At 40.4% G+C, this 18,136-nt stretch overlaps 1 protein-coding gene across 1 annotated transcript in view; it reads right to left on the reverse strand.

The window, feature by feature from the left end:
• Positions 1-4,971: 4,971 nt before the first annotated feature.
• The window catches only part of fbln1 (fibulin 1), a 43,494-nt gene continuing 30,329 nt past the window's right edge, over positions 4,972-18,136 (reverse strand). Inside the window, exon 17 of the mRNA XM_084733418.1 lies at positions 4,972-5,557. Coding sequence (XP_084589544.1) covers positions 5,418-5,557 — 140 coding nt within the window. The 3' untranslated portion in view covers positions 4,972-5,417. The remainder of the gene's footprint in view (positions 5,558-18,136) is intronic.

Here is an 18,136-nt window from a genome sequence, read left to right on the forward strand (position 1 = left end):
TGGTTCCATTATATTCAAGAGAAGGCTTACATGCTTCCCAAACTCTGCAACTCCCACCAAAACAATCCAGATACTCAGAGGAAAAATATGTAGTTTTGATTATGCGGTGAACTGTGCCTTTAAAATCCTTGCATTTGCGTTGAAACTGACGTGGCAAACAGGAAAAAGGCATACTCTATGAGCCTTATCATGGCAATAAAATACATGAACTTGTCACAAACAAGCTCCCGTCTGATTTTTCTTTTCCAAGAAACAGTCCTTCATTTTTTTGAAGTGTTATTTCCCATTATTATACATTTAAATCTCACAGTGAGTGTGTCATGGAATAGGGATAGTTTCCTCAATAAACAATGTGCTTTTTATCTTTATAAAGAACACATTTGTTTTAAATGTCGCAGCAGGCAATAAAAGTTGTCTGAATATGTAACAAAAAAATGCCACGTTAAAATCACCCATTTTGTTTCAGAAAAGATGACTTTACAGTCTAAGGTCAGCGACTATTTTAGGTGGCCATCACACCACGGTTGTATGTGGTTGGATTTGTTTCCCCTCCCTTTCCTATGATATGTGTCCACTTAAGCACTATGGACGTCACAGTGTGTTCTGAGCTGCTTGTAACAACAGAGAGGCTGCACGCTGAATTTTCATGAGTACCGCCTCGGTCTGTATTCCCAAATGTGATTGATCCACTGTGTACTCTGGCAACAGGTCGAGTCCAGTAGTGGTTGTAAATGGTTACGTTTAAGTTATGGAGGGGCACACTTGTGTGCTTTGTGTTTTTCTTTGGGTCAAGGTGGAGCCCCCGTATAATTGGTGGACTGTCTATCACCCTAAACCTCAAAAGATTTAATTGATTTAAGGGGAGGCAATAATAGGAGTCCCATATCACAAAGACTGTATAGAACTTGTCATGAAATATAGCATTGTGAAGCCATCATATGATCCTATTTTGGGTGAAGGTCCGAGTAGACTTTTCCGTAACATTAACATCAGACTCCCACATTGTTATTTGTGCAATCCAACACTTTGTTAGGCTTAAATCAGAATCTTAATGTCATACTATTTAGGTCCCAGTGGAATATATTTAAAAATGATGGGCATAAATTTCAGTAAGTTCAGATTTTATTGCAACGTCCGTCCTACTGGATAGATAGAGGGCTAGATTCATGAGGGGATTTTTTACTGAAAAGTAAAAAAACATTGGTCTTAGGTTGGCTGTTTCTGCCATTGTAATGTAAGGTGGTGACAGTTGTCTAGGGAATACAATGTTAAACCCTCTGGCTGTGGAGTGTTGTGTTGTATGTGTCTGCCATCTATTGGACTTCTACGAAACATCACTTTTAAAAATCCTTTAACAGCACAGCACATGCACACTTTTTGACACAGGTGAAATATGTTTAAAAAGTGCTTATCTGTGAGATAGTCAGTGGTAATTTGTTGGTTTATTTAGATTTATAGTGAGAGATAACAAGTGAGCCAAGTTTGCAACCAGTAGGCATCTGGACAAAACCCATCACCTCATATTTAAAGAATTAAATGAAGTCATTATCTTTGTGAACACAAATTTTACTGCAAAGATGAGAATCTCAGGGAGACGGGAGAAAAACCACAGCATGTTGGTAGTGCCCATCTAAAAGAAACATTTTTGTGTTTATGGTAATGAGGAACAGTGGTTTGTAAAATAGAGGAAAAAAATAAATACCCCCAAATTTATTAAAAGAACTCACTTATATCCTATAACATGTGTTGCGGTGGGAGCCGGGGTACGACGCCAGGAAAAAGAGGGAGTGGGTGAGTGCAGGAGTCGGCCGAGCACGTGCCTCCTGAGGTCCTCTGGTCTCCGTCTGGATCGGTCCGCCTTACCAACCCCTGGGCTAGACTCCCATCAGCCCCATACCCTGTCTACTCTGGGCCAGACACCACCATGACCGCTTGTATTGAGAGGCCTGACCACCATTGTGCCACAGTAGAGTACACAAACAAACAGTGCAGACACACACAGGTCTGCTCCCTGCCATTACGTCGACTCATCAAGCCCACTCGGCTTAGTCATACCATAGGCTTCCAGTGCAAGCAGCTCCCTCTTGGCTTTGGATGGAGAATCTGGCAGAAGATATTTGCTCATTTGTCCCCACACATGTATGTGGTTTGGTAACGCTGCTAGGGACTGCTGCCCCAGCCGTTCTTACTGTCCAGATTCAGAGCCAGCCAGGCCTTTCCTGGGTAATGTCCTCCCACACAGTCTGGCTATATGGCTTTCTGTTGCTCTTATTCAGCTGTTTACATCCTTACAATGTGTTTTCTCTGGATTTTGGTATGCATTATGGACAAACCAAATATGTAGACATTGTTTTATCTTGCTACTCAGAGCCAATGTAATGTGTTTCTCCAGCTACAGTATGACTGAAATGGACACTTTCTCTTATCTGAGTCACTGATAAAATAAACTATATTTGTGTTAAAGGGTAATCCTGGTATTTTAAAACCTGGGGCCTATTTTTAAATTATATTATGGGGTCTAAGAGGTAAAAAAAAAAAAATCTTTGGAACTAGTCCGGGTGATCACCTCAGCTGGCAGCCACAAACAGAGCTGCAGTAGCTGCAAACTAATTCTTGGGGGCAAATGTGTTGTTAAGGTACATCCACTAAAAGTGCTTGTTTTTGCAACCGACAGGCTCAGATTGTTTCTCGCAGGGCAGGTTCACACCTGAAAGTCTGGTTCCTGAATCGAATTAGTGCAGGGATGATAGAGTTTTTTAACTGTCCAGCTGCTCCAGTTTGAGTTCACAAAGGTAGAACTCAAATGGTCCATAAATTTTACATCAGTCAACAGCTTATTATTTATTTAATTAAAAATGCATTAACGGCAGTAATTGAGCCACATTTGCAAAAATGCAAAAGTGCAAAATTTGTACCCCTACTTGATCAGCTAGCTTACTTACATCATTTGGTGACTTGCGCGTTTTAATAGAGTTATATGTCACCAAAGGCACAAGACCCCAAAATATGTGAAAAATAGGGCTTATGTTTAAAAATACCAGAATTACCCTTTAGGAGTATAGATACGTATATGTTTTTGTTCTTTAAACCTGTACAACCTGTATTTTTTACGTGAAAGTTTTTATTTTATTTTTAGTTTATATTGCGCTATATTGTGCTATATTTGGCTAGACTTGACTTGACTTGATGCATGTACACAATGCCAGGGCAAGGTTCTGTTTATTTCTTGATTTAATTTGTTTCCTAGTGGATTAGAAAGATTTTCAACCTGTCCCCACATATTCTCCCCCTACCAGGCCATTTGAAGTTATTTTTATTATTATATAAGTTAGGACACTCACTCTTATATTAGCACCAGGTTAGAAAATTGTGTCATAAGCATTAGACAACATGCACCATATCAAACATATGAAAATACTGAAAGTGTGTTTTTAGGGTTCTGGAGCTGACATACTCTCTCACACACACACAGACACACAGGCAGAGCATTTCTTCCCTCTTTTCATGTCGACCACAAGACTGACCTGCTGGCCTCTATTTCCTCTGAAGAGGATATCCCCCTTCAGTAGAGCCTTAAAATCCATCACAGCAGACGACTTGAGATCCTGATGTATGCGCCTCCTCCTCCATTGTCTTTGAAGCATTGGGAGGCTTTGGCTGGGCCCGGCCACAGTGATGATTACAGTCTCACAGTTAGGCCATACTGACATGTGCTTCAGCTCACTTTCTGTCTGATGCCCCCCCCCTCCCCATGTTTGATGGGGAGAGGAGTTCTGGTTCACTGATTAATGTAATTAGGAATGCGGTTGCTGGTACCCATGGCCATGGTCTTTAACTACTGCTGCCACCTTGTTCCCCTCAGTCACTCCACCAAGAGAGGATTTTGTGAAAATCTTCTCCAGCTTCCAAAATGATAAAATGACCACGAGTGAAACCCACGGTCAATGTGTTTACATGCACGCAGAGTATCTTGGTTTGAAGCTTATGCACATCCTAACTCCAGTGAGGGCATTCTGAGGACAAGCTGTCAATGTACATCTTTACTGCCCCTCATCAGATATCATTGGGTGCAGAATAAACAGAATGTTCTAAATGTCACCATGGAAACTGGCTTTCCACAGACCGCCATGAATATAAGTAAACTGGCTGAGATAGTTATATTTGCATGTCTCTGTTTGTTAGCTAATATTGACATGTCCGAATTATCGCAATCAAGTTTCCTGTCATTGGGTTATGACTTCATGCAGGGGTGTTGCACAAGTCATGATGTTTTCATGACCAGGGTACACCAAGTAAAATCATACTGAATTACTAATGTGATGAAAACATTCGCACGTTTACATTTTAAAGGTCAGTTCTTAGGTCAGCATATTTGTAAAAAAAAAACAAAAAAAAAAACAAAAAACAGTTCACTCAGTTCACTCTTCCCTAAAAGAGACACAGACCCTGTTATGTACTGTATAGTCAGCATGACTCATGAATCATAAAAGTAACCCTAACCCTTGTTACATTACAAGATTACTGCCATTAAAAATGAACCTATTACATTCCAGTGTTACTGAGAAAAGTTACTTATTAGAGTACTTTTGCATTACCAAAAATGAAAACCTTGCATATGTTGGTTATATTTTCCTGATGCTTTCCTGAGCAGATACATAATTGTAAAGTAGATTTCCTGCTCACTTTAAGACAGAAATAGAACATTACGTCAGATAAAGGAGATGGACCAAGAACAGACAAGCACAATAATTATAATGACAGAGCCCATTCTGCCAGATGAGGTTTAAAATACAAATTACTTACTTATACCCACTGATCAACCGCAGCCTTCTAATTTTAGCCAGCCAAAGGACATCAGCAGTTTCAACAATTCAAAAAGGCCCCATTTTGATGGTGTAAAACATATACATACAGATAATTTATTTGTTTTTTAAGCACACCTTACTGGGAGGAAATACAAAAAACAAATACTGTAAATAAAATAGTGTTTATTCCATAGAAAAAATACCTCATCAAATGCATACAGTAGGAAAGGAAAAGTGAGTGTTACAAAAACAGGCTTATAATGTCATGAAAAGAATATTGTTGAATCATCATATCCTTTAATGACCTTTCTAAATGCATGCACTTTCAGTTTAAAAACTTTCTGGGTGTCTCGTTTCTTCAAGATATTTTTATAACATAAAGTTTCTCCATATTTAGCTCCATTATGCCAGATGCACATGAGTGCACTTCAGGCTGAGCCTGTCATCCAAACAAAGTGTAACTCTCATCAGAGGCAGATCGTAGCCTTTCATCTCATTCAAACATAACATTAAAAGCTTGACACTGATCTATGCATTGATATAACAAAACCAATGTGTACAGTGTTGACAAGGAATGTCTTAATACATGTGGTAAAATTTGGCATCCATCTCTCAGAACCAGAACTCAGAGACGAACACATGAACGTTGATGATGTTCTGGCCGGAGTCGCCCTGACTTGTCAGGTTGCGCATAGACAGTTTCAGTATGGTAGTCATTGGACCAATCAGAGGCTTCACCTGGCGAACAACACCTGAAAGAGACAAACAGGAACAGCAATATCAGTCACAATAAGCACTATAAATGGACAAAATAGACTGTCTATGGAATAATAAATGCTCTAGTAACCAAAATAATAGGGTTATTGAATGTTGTCAAAGAGTGGTTGGGGCATAAATCTTTAGCAGTAGTTTATCTTGGGTTGGTTTCACTGAAAACAATCTAATTTTGTCAATGTTATGTTTTTCAGAAATGTAATGATTGATTAACTAGAAGAGCAGTAATTATGCAGTATGAAAGCTGTCGTTATAGATAAGATTCTCTTTATGCTTGTTCATTTTGATTTGATTTTGAATGTTTGCATTGCTATTTGGTTTAAAGGGTCGCCCGAAACATCTTTTCTCACTTACCCCTGGTGGTATCTAGCAATGCAGAAAGTTTTGGTTTTAAGTGCTGAGGTTTTGAGTGAGAAAGTCTGCTGCCACCCCAATACTATTGAGGCCAGTGGAATTTTGTTTGTGGTGCTCAGTGCATTGAAGAATTACATTTGTCATTCAAAAGCAAAGTGTCTTTTCAAAAACAATTTCTCGGTCCCAGGCTTTCTAAACCAGACGTGTTTTAGATGCATTCTTCAGTTGTCTCACGCAAGTCTGACAGCTCTGTCAATTTTATATATTCTTCAATTTTATTCAATACAGCTGCCCACATCGGTTGTGTAACGCTTATGGACCCAAATTGTATTCTGTGCACAGCATTACTGTGGCTGAACGCATCCAGAGAAGAAACCAACAGAGGATTGAGGCAGCTAAGATGTTGATTTTCTTTTTTCGCTAGCTGGTGTGGACAAGATGGTATCTTGCAGATAATCCACAGACGTAATTGTCAGCAGAAACTATTTCTTGGGTCGATAAAAGCTCCAGTGAATATTGCCCCGAATACTAAACAATCTCTGAAGGCTATGATTTTGGGATATGATTTGCAAAGTTCCTTTTCCCATTGGCACCATTCAGAGGATCTAATACTTAGTGTAGGATCAAGCAAGAGCCCCTTTCCCCCCCATTATTGTGTTATTTAATTTATTATGAAGCAGCACATGTTGGGAAATGTTAGGTTTTCATCAGCAGTAAAAAGAAACAAAAACTATACAGCTGAAAGAGTAAAATAAAGCAGATACCAGGAAGTACAAAAAGGGACACAGGAGAGGAACTAAACTGCAGACCACAGAGATTCAGTTAGAGGCTACAAAAGTACTGAGAACTGAACACACAAGACTTTAAAAATGTCTTTGTCTCATATCTCCTGTGCTGATAGGAGTGGAATCTTGCAACACATGCTTGTTTGAGGGGGGTGTCATGGGCTAGTTGCTGTCAGGAAGAGACAGGTTGGGCGCATTTTGGCCTATTCCAGAGATGGTTTATTAGGGCCGAAACTTCAGTGATTTAATTTGTAAAAGGAAATGCAAGTGACTTGACTCAGTGCGGCCAAAAGTGACAATCTGAAAGCCCTACAGGTGGCCTCCCTAACCAGTCTTTCACCTGCTGCTCTTTGTTTAGGTGTGTCTTAGTATCAGCTGGCACATTTGGGTGAGTATTCAAGTGAAGTGTGTTTACAAGCTCAACACACTTCAGCGAAGACTGTACACGACAATCCGAGTTCAACTCCATGGACAAGAGACACCCTCTATCATGGTAAAACAGATGTGAGAATAAACATACTGCAACAGAGCATTACTGAATGCCCATGGAATTCATTGGGTGCTCTTTTTAAGTGAACATGCGATTACAGGGAGAAAAAAATGCCAGTGTTTATACAGCCTGTCAGCAGGCCTTTTCTCTGCAGAGGACTGGTGACATTTCAGCTCTGGCCTGTTTGAACAGCCATCGGCAGAGTGCAGTCAGGCAGCACAATCACCGCACTGTCCTCCTATCACACCTTCAACCATCCTCTTTCTGGTTCACTCCTATTGTTCTTCTCTTATTCATAACTGAGTCAGTAACATGTTCAAGCTTTTTGGTCTGATGACTCAACATGGATCAAAATGACGACTGATCACTGCCTCCTTCGGTCTGAATTATGAGGCTCCATTCTGTGGTACTTGTAATAAAGCAGTAAAAACCCATTTGGTCGTTGTTCACCACAGGACAAATGATGATCCATTATGCGCCATCCGCTGCGTCCTTTGGGACACTGGCATTGTATGATGGCAGACCCCCACCCCCCACCCCCCCCACCCACTCATTCTCCTCCTTCTCTTCCTCCCCTTTCTTCCCTTCCTGAGGGGGCCTGGTGTTTGTGGCACCATCACTATGGCCCACAAGGGTAAATGAGTCCCATGTGTTTGATGGAGGGGAGCAGTCGCAGTCACGCGATACAGCCATGGAGGCATTCCTCCAGGAATCCATCTTTAACTCTGGGAGGGGCAAGCAATGGGAGCTTGAACTGCTGTCTCCCTTTCTCTGTCACTTTCTTTTGCTCTGTCGTCCCTCTCCCAGTCGGATCTGTGGGCACACAACAGATTCCAGCAGATTCCGGCGATAAGCACTTGGAGGAGTGTGGAAGGGGGCCTACTTCTACCAGGGTTGCCCCTTTGTTTTGGTGTTTTGGGACTCTGTTGCGTAGTGACACTCGACGGAGGGGAGCGGGACTGAGATTTTATTGTTTCCAAAGCGTCAGCACCGTCAGAAAGAGCTAACCTTTGCTTAAACCTAACAACAGCCGCAACATTAAGAGAATAACTGACATGGAAAAAGAGATTGAATTTTGTTTTTGCGTCTGAAAATTATTTTCCGACAGAAGCCAATTGAGACGGCACACAACTCTGACTTGACCGATGCAAACTCAAAGTGAGTTCAGAAGGTTCATGATTCGTCCGTGTGCTTAAATCAAACAAAACCAGTTCAAAAGCTTCAGCGCTGGGTTGAGCAAGCACACAATGAAGATGAGTAAGATATCCTTATGAGCACAATATGGACCACCGCAAAGACAGATGGGTTTCAGTCCACATTAAGGCTTTTTTTAATTACACTAAGTGTGGCCTATATCTAATGAGGACTAAACACTCTATAATGAGGGTCAAGTTAGGGTAAGTTTTCCACTGAAAATCCTAAAGATTTTATTCTATCAAAAGAAGCTAAACAACTTTACCGCATAAATAAACAGATACACACATTGCATCTAAACTGAAAATTTATTAAGGATATCTAAATAGTGCAATATGTGGAATGTGTTTGAGGCCAATTAGTGTTTTGTAAATTTGTTTGTGGTCTAATTAGCACATTCAGAGGGCACGAAAAGAAATTGTGTTATAGTGCGCAATGGGTCCTCCAAATCCACAAATTTCCTCTGAGCTCACTGTTAATGATTTGAAACTTTAAGGAGATTAATTATACACGCATCACGTAGGTGCGAAGCTACCAAAAAACAGCGTTGAAGAAAAAAGGTAACGCCTGCACACTTACTCCATGCCACAAAAGTTTACTAATTACAACTTTTCAAGTCAGAATGTTTGAAAAATGGAAACCACACCCATATTTATACATCCTGTACAGCAAGGCTAACAAGCTCTATATAGGTGTAGATAACTATCCAAACCGCCCAACATCCAAAAATAATTAACACAATTGGGATGTAAACATTAATGACGTCCTCATTGGCTGAGCTGTGACCTCTCTTTCATGAGTACGTCCACGCCTCCTTCTGCATGTTGATACAGTTGGTGGGTTTAGTTTGGCAGAAAGAAAGTAGTTTCTACATGAAACTGTTCACTGCGGACTATCTTAAGTAACCAGGTCATGATTTCTGGAAAGAGACATTGATGTTCAGTCAAATATCATTTTTTGGCACTTTGGGCACCACAAGCTAAATGCAATCTAGTTGCATTATAATCATTAGAGGGCAGACATCTCTATGAATTACATCTACAAAACTCAGCAACTCACACCGAAACAGTCTAGATCACTAAAACAATATGTACTTTTGTTTTTGGGATGAACTGTCCCTTTAACGATGATATAAAACCTAAAAGAGTAATATATAAGACACTAGCATTCAAGAACTGCAGTTCAAATAGTGAGTGGGAGCCATAGATGGTATGTAAAATCCCTTAAATCCCTATTTAATATTGGATCTATGGTTGAGACCAGTTTTTTTTCCCCCCACCCCTTCCTCCTTAGGCTTGAAGCTCAGGCAGGTTCCCTGCAGGATGGAGGGACACTGAACAACAAGAACAACAACAAGCATAAGATGAGTAAAATGTTTTACATAGACAATGATGACAATGCCTGTTACTCATCTGTCAGTGTATAGCAAAACCTGTTATCCCGAAAATAAAAATCCACTGCTCTGGAGCTGGAGTTCATTGACTGTCTGTCTTCTGCCTGTCAGACACCATTAACACATTGTTCAATCAACCATCATAAATATCTGCTCCTTCTAAACGATTATTAATGATTTATTGAAACCCATTAACAGACACTAACTAATTTGGCAAACGTTCAGCATTAATTTTAACTCCAATAAACGTGAAATAGGCAAACAAAAACAGACTTTCCAGTCTGGAATGAAAATGTCAAAGGAGAACATGCTGGCTGTAGTGTTTGTTGAGGGGCCAGTGTTACAACTTGACATGTTTCCTTAATTGCTGATGATATCATCAGTATAGTAAATATATAATATACATGATACATATTTCTCCTTAAATGTAAAACATAGTTCCTCACCTCATGCTGTTGGGTGTGATAACAAACCAAAATGTATCTTAACCTGTAAGATGTATCACATTTACTGTAGTGTAGGGATTTGTGGTGTAGGAAGAAACACCTCAAATGTCGAAACATGTTTTATTCAACTGCCAGCCTTTGTTTAACTTATTTTTTTTGCATAGCCTTGAGGGCGAGAAAAAGCTAATTATGTTATTACAATGCGGGCTCATGTGCCCACTTCTGCAAAGGAGTATGATCCTAAAGCCAGTGTGCGTGACCATGATGACTCTGTGTTTCCGTAAGCTTCCCATCAAAAGCACAGCGGTATCCTCAATGAGAGGAAAGCATCAGCTGACAGCTGGGCCTCAACATACTCACAGTGAACCTGAGGTGAAACCACAACCGCACACTCATCTTTAACATTTCATCCGGGCCGTAAGGCAAAAAGCCAACAGCCACAAAACAGGTTGACTTTGATTGGCTACCATACCACCTGAGATTCATATAAATAAACATCGGGAGGTTTTCAAGACCCTATAGCTGACAATTTGCCCTGTGACTGGGCTGCAAGGTCATGTCATCTGAGGCCTGAAGTACCCAGGCAAGAGATCCAGTTAGTGCTGGAAAGGTTTGCGGTGTCTTTCCATCTCACTGAGGTATCTGCCACAGGGTGCAAAGGTGACCGTGCTGGCTTGAGCAGCCACCATCAAACAAACAGCTGTACAATCTGTCCGTTCTCCAAAACATTCCGCCACACCATAAAGTAGCCCCTTAAGTAGAAAATAGCCTTAAATAAATGCATGCTAGTAGCAGAGAAACTGCCACAAAACAAAGTGAAGCAAATGCCAGGAGGCATTTGTCATCCTTGATGGCCACGATGGCTGCAATATTGAAGGGTTACATGTAAACAGTACAATTTCGGGGTTTTCTGGTTTCTACAACTCAGCGAGGAAGTGTATGACAAAATCCAAAATGAACGGGTTTAACACCAGAGACAAATGAAAAATATGCATTGGCCTCACCACAGTATTGTATAATGACACACTGGTTGTGGCGCTATGCATGCTCACTGCAGTGAAACCATTGGAGAATATCCAGGTGGTGTACAAAGTTCCAGTTTGCAAAGAGGGTACTGGAGGGCATTCTTCAGCATCATTATGGCTGTAACTGAGATATGTTTTCTATCTAACCACCATATCTCTGATGTATGTACAGCTGAGCACTGCTGGCATAAACATAAAGACAGCAAAGAGTGGTTTCTTATTCAATCGTTGCTTTTTTAGTGCCTGAAACTTTTTGTCCAGTAAGTCCATAAAAGCTAGGAGACATGCCAAAGAAACTGCTAACTAGCTCCCTTGTTACCCCATTAGCAATGCAACCAATTTCAGTTTTGATAACCCGTCAGCATGGCTGAAATATAATCCGTTCAAATTGCCAACATAACCCACTGTACGAAAAACTGAGTGCACAATCCCCGAGGGAACTGGATCTTGTGTTTACAGCCTGGTCAATAGTCACTGGTACAAGGATGACCAGTCAGGTCAGGCTGTCCAAACACAACTGTGACCACTCCAAAGAGGGGGTGGGAGCCCTGCCCACCCCTGCTCTGAAAGGCCAGCATGTGTGGCTTGATATTTTAAGGTCAATTAACAGCGAGTCATAGCTACAGATCTCTCAAATGGCCCATGGGTCATTGTTGGACAGTGTCGCTCACTGGGTAGTGACATCATTGAAAAGTAGCTGTAGGGAATCGGTTTGTTCTTTTCTTGGACTTTCTGTTTTAGCAGTTGTGGGCCAGAGCAGCTGAGATGACATAACATGCGCCATTATCTTTACCACAACCTTTGCACTATATTACAAGTGACCTTTCAGAGCTAAGACCCATAACTAAGGAGCAGAAAATAAACCTGACACTGTGGACTAAATGGAAAGGATATGAGATGAAAACCTGCTTTGTTTGCATTTTATATTATGCTCTCTGTCTACAACTTCAATTGAAAAATAGTTGGGATGCAATGATTGTAAAACCTTTTTGACCTATATTCCATTAAATACTGTACAAAGACAAGATGTCTAATGCTCATACTGATTAACTTTATTGTTTTTTTTCAAAATATGTTCCAAGAAAGTTGAAAACGGACCATATTCACCACTGTGATACACAAGCTTTTCTCTTAACATCCTATAAGCGTTTGGGAACTGAGGACACTAATTGTTGAAGTTTTTAATGTGATTTTTTTTTTTCTCATTCTCGCTTGTTGTACAACTTCAGGTGCAGTCTGGGGTCTCTGTTGTCATATTTTGATTTTCATAATGCATAATGCATCCAGTGGGAGATCTGTCTGGACTGCAGGCAAAGGAGTACAGCATCATAAGTGTTTTACTATGAAGCCACGCTGTTGTAACACATGCAAAATGTGTCTGGATATTGTCCTGCTGAAATAAGCAGGGATGTCTCTGGAAAAAAAAAACATTGTCTGGATGGCAGCATATGTTGCTCCAAAACCTGTATGTACTTTTCATTAATAATGGGGCCTTCACAGCCATACCATGGGCACTAACGTACCGCCAAAACATCACAGGTGCTGGCGTTTAAAGTTAGCATGGGTAACAATCTGGATGGTCCTTTTTCGCTTTATTCCAGAGGACGCAACATCCTCCAATGTGAAATGTGGATTCCCCAGAGAAGACCACAGTGTTTCTGGATGTCATTGATATATAGCTTTCCCTTTGCATGTTAGAGTCTTAGCTTGCATTTGTAGATGCAGCAACAAGGTGTGTTTTCCTGCAAGAGTTTCCAAAAGTGTTCCCAAGCCTATGTAATATCCTTTATACCAGTGTTCCCCAACCCTGGTCCTGCATGTTTTAGATGTTTCCCTGCTACAACACACCTGATTCAAATGATCAGCTCGTCATCAAGCCTCTGCAGAAGACTGACAACAACGTGATCATTTGAATCAGGTGTGTTGGAGCAGGTAAACATCTAAAACATGCAGGACAGTGGGCCCTGAGGACCAGGGTTGGGGAACACTGCTTTATACTATTATGTGGGTTTTTAATGCAGTGCTGCCTGAGGGGTCAAAGATCTCAAACATTCAGTGTTGGTGTTCATCCTTTTCCCTGACATACAAAGATTCCACCAGGTTCTATAATCATTTTAATGATATTATAGATCGATGCTCCATTTAATACCCAATCATGATACTGTTAGCTGTCACCAGTTAACCTGTTTACTCTTGAATGTGTCAAATGGGTGTTTTTTGAGTATTCAACAACTTTTCCAGTCTTTTGTTGCTCTTGTTCCAACTTTTTAGTAACATGTCACAGGCATCAAATTCAGAATGAGTGTATATTTACAAAAAGCAAAGAAAAGGTTAATCAAAAAGTTAATCAGTTTGAACATTAAATATTACATTAAATATATCTTGTCTTTGTATTGTATTTAACTGAATACAAGTTAAAAGGTATTTGCAAATCATTGTTATGTTTTTATTTACATTTCACAGTGTCCCAACTATTTTAGAATTATGGTGGTTGTGCAATATAAATAGAGGAAAGTTTATAGCATCTTGATAAGCTGTTTAAGTACTTTGCTATCTACTTTGACATGTTAATACTACATGAGCATTCATTTTGTGAACTGAGCTATTACCTAAACAAAGTTACATTTTCCTAAAATCCCAGAGCCAGACTGCAAAGAGTAATGTGGATTATAAATTAAATAGATCACCAAACCGAGGGAGATAAGTAACTGATGAATTATTAAGACAGTTTTATTGGATGTAAAATCTATTATATGTGTACATACCAGTGTATTTTTAACTGTGTGCATGGTATGTCTCTGCAGACATGACATATCTGCATCCCTATCTCTTCATCAGTACATTGATGGTGGAGGACCACCCGAGGGGAGCACTGTGTGTTTGACTATGGGGTTGCTGGGTGGAGAAGACCCTGTTTTGATTAGCTGTACTGTACTAATCTCTTGTGGGGCAGACATGGATTCCTCATGGGCTTGGCGCACTCTGGTGGGCCGCCTGCTGCCAATGTCATGATTCATCTAAATGACAGCCACTCAAACTTTAGGAGCTAGTTTTCTGCTTATCTCCACTGCTGTCTTCAGCTCCTCACCAGCATAGCCACAAGCCAGAGCCACAAGCTCCGCTGGCTCTGAAGTAGTCATGTCTCACACAGTCGGCTCACATTCCACCAGCCACTGTGGACGGCTGCACTGACGACCATGGCTACCTGCACAGAGACAAACTGTCCACTTCCTCTTCCATTCATCTGACTGGCTGCCTCACAGGCTGCAAACCCTCTGCCAATGGTGATGCAAAAGGTATTTATTCTCTGACCAGGATATAAACCACAAAGGCACATTTCCACCTGCATTTCAAAAATGAATGGAATTTAGCTGCAGCGTCTTAGGCTTACAGTTTCTCCAGAAGATGGGTATGATTCATGAAGAGAAGCTACTCTATTATCTGATGCTGAGATAAACAAAAATACTACATTAAAATTAGTTTTTCTTTCTTCTTTTGCTAAAAGAATTGGACAGCAGTGATTAATGGTCCAGTAAAATCCTTCCATGACAAATAATTACTCATGAGGAAGAGTCATTTGGAAACATTCAAGGGATGACTAAACATGTGCTGACTGTTTGATTCCACAGTTGGCTACTGATTGTATTGTATCTGAGTTACATTTATAATGGTCAGACACTTGGCTGAGTCAAATAAAATCACAAGTCACATAATTGTGTAAATGTTGTCTAGACATATAGTTACAAATTTGCATGTTACTTTTGTTACCTTCATATGATGACAGCAGCCCATCTCTTGAACTTGCATCATACTCGTGCCACTTTCGGAGTGAAAGCAGCCCCTCTAATCTGACCGGCAGTAAATGCAAGTCAGGTCTTTGCCAATTTAATAGTATAAAATACAAATTCTGTATTGCTTTTTACATTTTCAAAACAGGCTTGCATATTAGTTTTAATGCAAGATGAAAAAAAAACAGAAACAAGACCTAACAAGAAGAAAATGACACACGCCAGCATTTTTACTGTGCTTGTTCTCACCAAAAATGGGGCGTGTCATTCTCAAGACAGGAAAGTGATGCATGACTGCTCTCAAGTATGGTGAAGAGAGAGAAATTGAAATCATGGGTTGTCACATTAATTTAATCAACAACTACTAAGTAGCGGCTAAAGCAAAGCTGAAATAAAGCATGCATTCTTGGCAAGCCGACCGTGATACATGAAGGTAAAGAAGCTAGCCTCACTGGGAGTGGTTAAAGACAATATTGATTCCAGTAATGATGAATGTCGCTGACAGATTATCAAACAGGGGAACCACCAGCATTTTGTCAGAGGTGAGAGACTCTGCCCCAGACTCGACCCAGGCTTCCAGCAGAGACCACAGTGTTCTCCAGTGTTTTCAAAGGGAGGACTCATCCATCCACCTGCCGGCTGCCAAAATCAATCATCCCATTATCAACCCTGTTCAAACAACCTGTCCCTAATCACAAGTGGATGACAGTGTTCGCATGAGTAATGCATTCCTGCACTGTTTGTGTTTCCAAATATGTGTGTCACAAATGTTGTCTTTGTTGTGAGGATTATATATATCACCTTGGTGGATCTGCTGCGCATACCTGCGGGGATTTGTGTGGTTGCCGCTGTGCTACTGTGGTCGTCATGGGAATGTGTAAGTGTGTGATTGGTTCTGATCATGTTTTCCAAGTGCTGAGGGCCAGTTATGTTTGCACAGATGCGTAAGGCTGTCAGGGTTGTCTTCCAGATGTGACAGTGCTGGGAAAGCCAGTGATGGATGACCAGGAACTAGGAAAGAGTGGTGCAGTTCTTACACTATGTGTGTGTATAAGCGTGCGTGTATATGTGCGTATGTCTATGCAAACACTGCGTGCCTGTGTGTGCAGCCGGCTGGTTTTAAAATAGCGAGTAAGTGAGCAGAACGGAAAAGAGCGTCAGCCAATCAAACCTTTTAAGAATCACTTTTTCAAGTTAGCAACGGATTCTGAGGATTCCTAATTGCCTCTTTTGTCCCTTTCAAAAACACAAAAAGTGGCCAAAAATAATGGCCAAACTTAGTTTGAGTTCACGCACTTGTTCATTAGTGGAGCCTCAATGTCTGCTACTCTTCACATCCCACCAAGCTGTAATACCACTGTTGGAGACACTGGAGATACTGGAAACTAAGCTTCCTTAAGTGACACGTCAGCGAGCCTCATACAATGGTTACGCAACAGCAGCATCTGTGGGCCAAAGCACCAGCAGCACAACCCACTAAATAAAACCAAGAGGGCCTTCATCGCACCATGGACGCCACACTTCACAGCGAGCAGTCGGTGACCGAAGGCTCTAGTGCACAGGGCCTCAATTTGGATATGTGATGGGCAACTGGTGCTAACATGCAAGAGCTGCATCCAATAAGCATCCAATGGGTTTGGGAGAGAAGTGGCTCCTCACAAACAGGCCTTTCATGTGGTCGTCAGTTTAAGTGCTCTAATGCTCGGCGAGACACTGAGGCCTAGCGTGGGGAAATGGAACAATACATTTAACCACATGAAGCAAAGCGCCCAGGATTACTTCTGCACATATTTTCTCTCCCTCTCTTTCCTCTTTCATTGAATCAGTCTCTCACTTTGTCTTTCTCTCTCTGCAATTTTATTCTCCCTCCCTCCCTTGCACACACACATACTTGCCCGTGCAAATGAGCACCACCATAAACAGGGAATTTCTCCTAAATCCTCTTTACACACACGCACGCAGAGACATTGAGTAGACGATATATTACAAAATAAGGCTTATCGCAGAATTGCAGAATTACACCACTGCGCATTCCAACAAAAACATACCATTATGAGACAGTACAATATAATTATAACTGCTGTAACAGTGAATTATGTGAATTATTGCTGGTTATAAACATTCTTCTCTCATGTCTTTGTGTGAATGTGGGTACGTTTGATAAGTACACATCTGTTTCTGCACAAGTGTACAAGAGAGGACACTTATATATTTATATATTTAAAAAAAAAAAGTTGAATCAACTCAGAATTTCAAGGCAATTTACTGTGTATATGTTTTGAAATAAACAAAAAAGTTTTGCCAATTTATAATCTTTAGTTGAGATAATTTTCTTCTCTTCACTAGATACATTTTTGAGTTTTAGAAAATCAAAAACAAAAGTTGTATTTCAAAAGTTAGTCACAGAAACCTATGAACTAAGGAGGAGAAGTAATTATCTAAATAAAAGATTAATAGTTGTTAAAACTTCTTTAAAAAAATAAAAATGAATGAAAAATAGATAAAAAAAAAAAACAATAAAATGCCATAAATTAAAGGGCAACAAATGATGCATTTAAAACACTTAAAATCAATTAAAACAAAAATTTTTGAATTGCATTTCAGTCTATTTTGTAAATTGTTCCAGACAACTGGAGCAAAATATCTAGAAGCTGCCTTTTCCAAGCCTGCTATTTACTGTGGGTGGGAACATGTATTATAAGTAAAATCTCTGAGGCACAGTAGAAATGATTTATAAAGTGATCATTTTTCGAAGATTATCTTTTGGGCTTTTGCCTTTATTCTGATAGTGACAGGAAAGAAGGTAGCGAGGGAGGGGATGACACACAGCAAATGGGCTGCAGGCGGGAGTCGCATGCTCTAACAAATGAGCTATAGGGACACCCCAAGGTGGTCATTTTTGAAACAGTCCTACAGATAAATTGATAAAAGTTCTGATCTCACCTAACAGAGAGGGAGAGCCACCCTTTGTTAAAAAATACAGTGATGGGTGCTATGCAGCTTGTCTGTAATATACCTAAGAGCTAAGTGATAGAAAGCATCTAGAAGACTACTGTAGATTTCTTCAGCACCAGAGAAAACT

This window comes from Lutjanus erythropterus, chromosome 13 (assembly GCF_056507025.1).
Source record: "Lutjanus erythropterus isolate fLutEry1 chromosome 13, fLutEry1.hap2, whole genome shotgun sequence".
In the NCBI taxonomy this organism is placed as follows: domain Eukaryota; kingdom Metazoa; phylum Chordata; class Actinopteri; order Lutjaniformes; family Lutjanidae; genus Lutjanus; species Lutjanus erythropterus.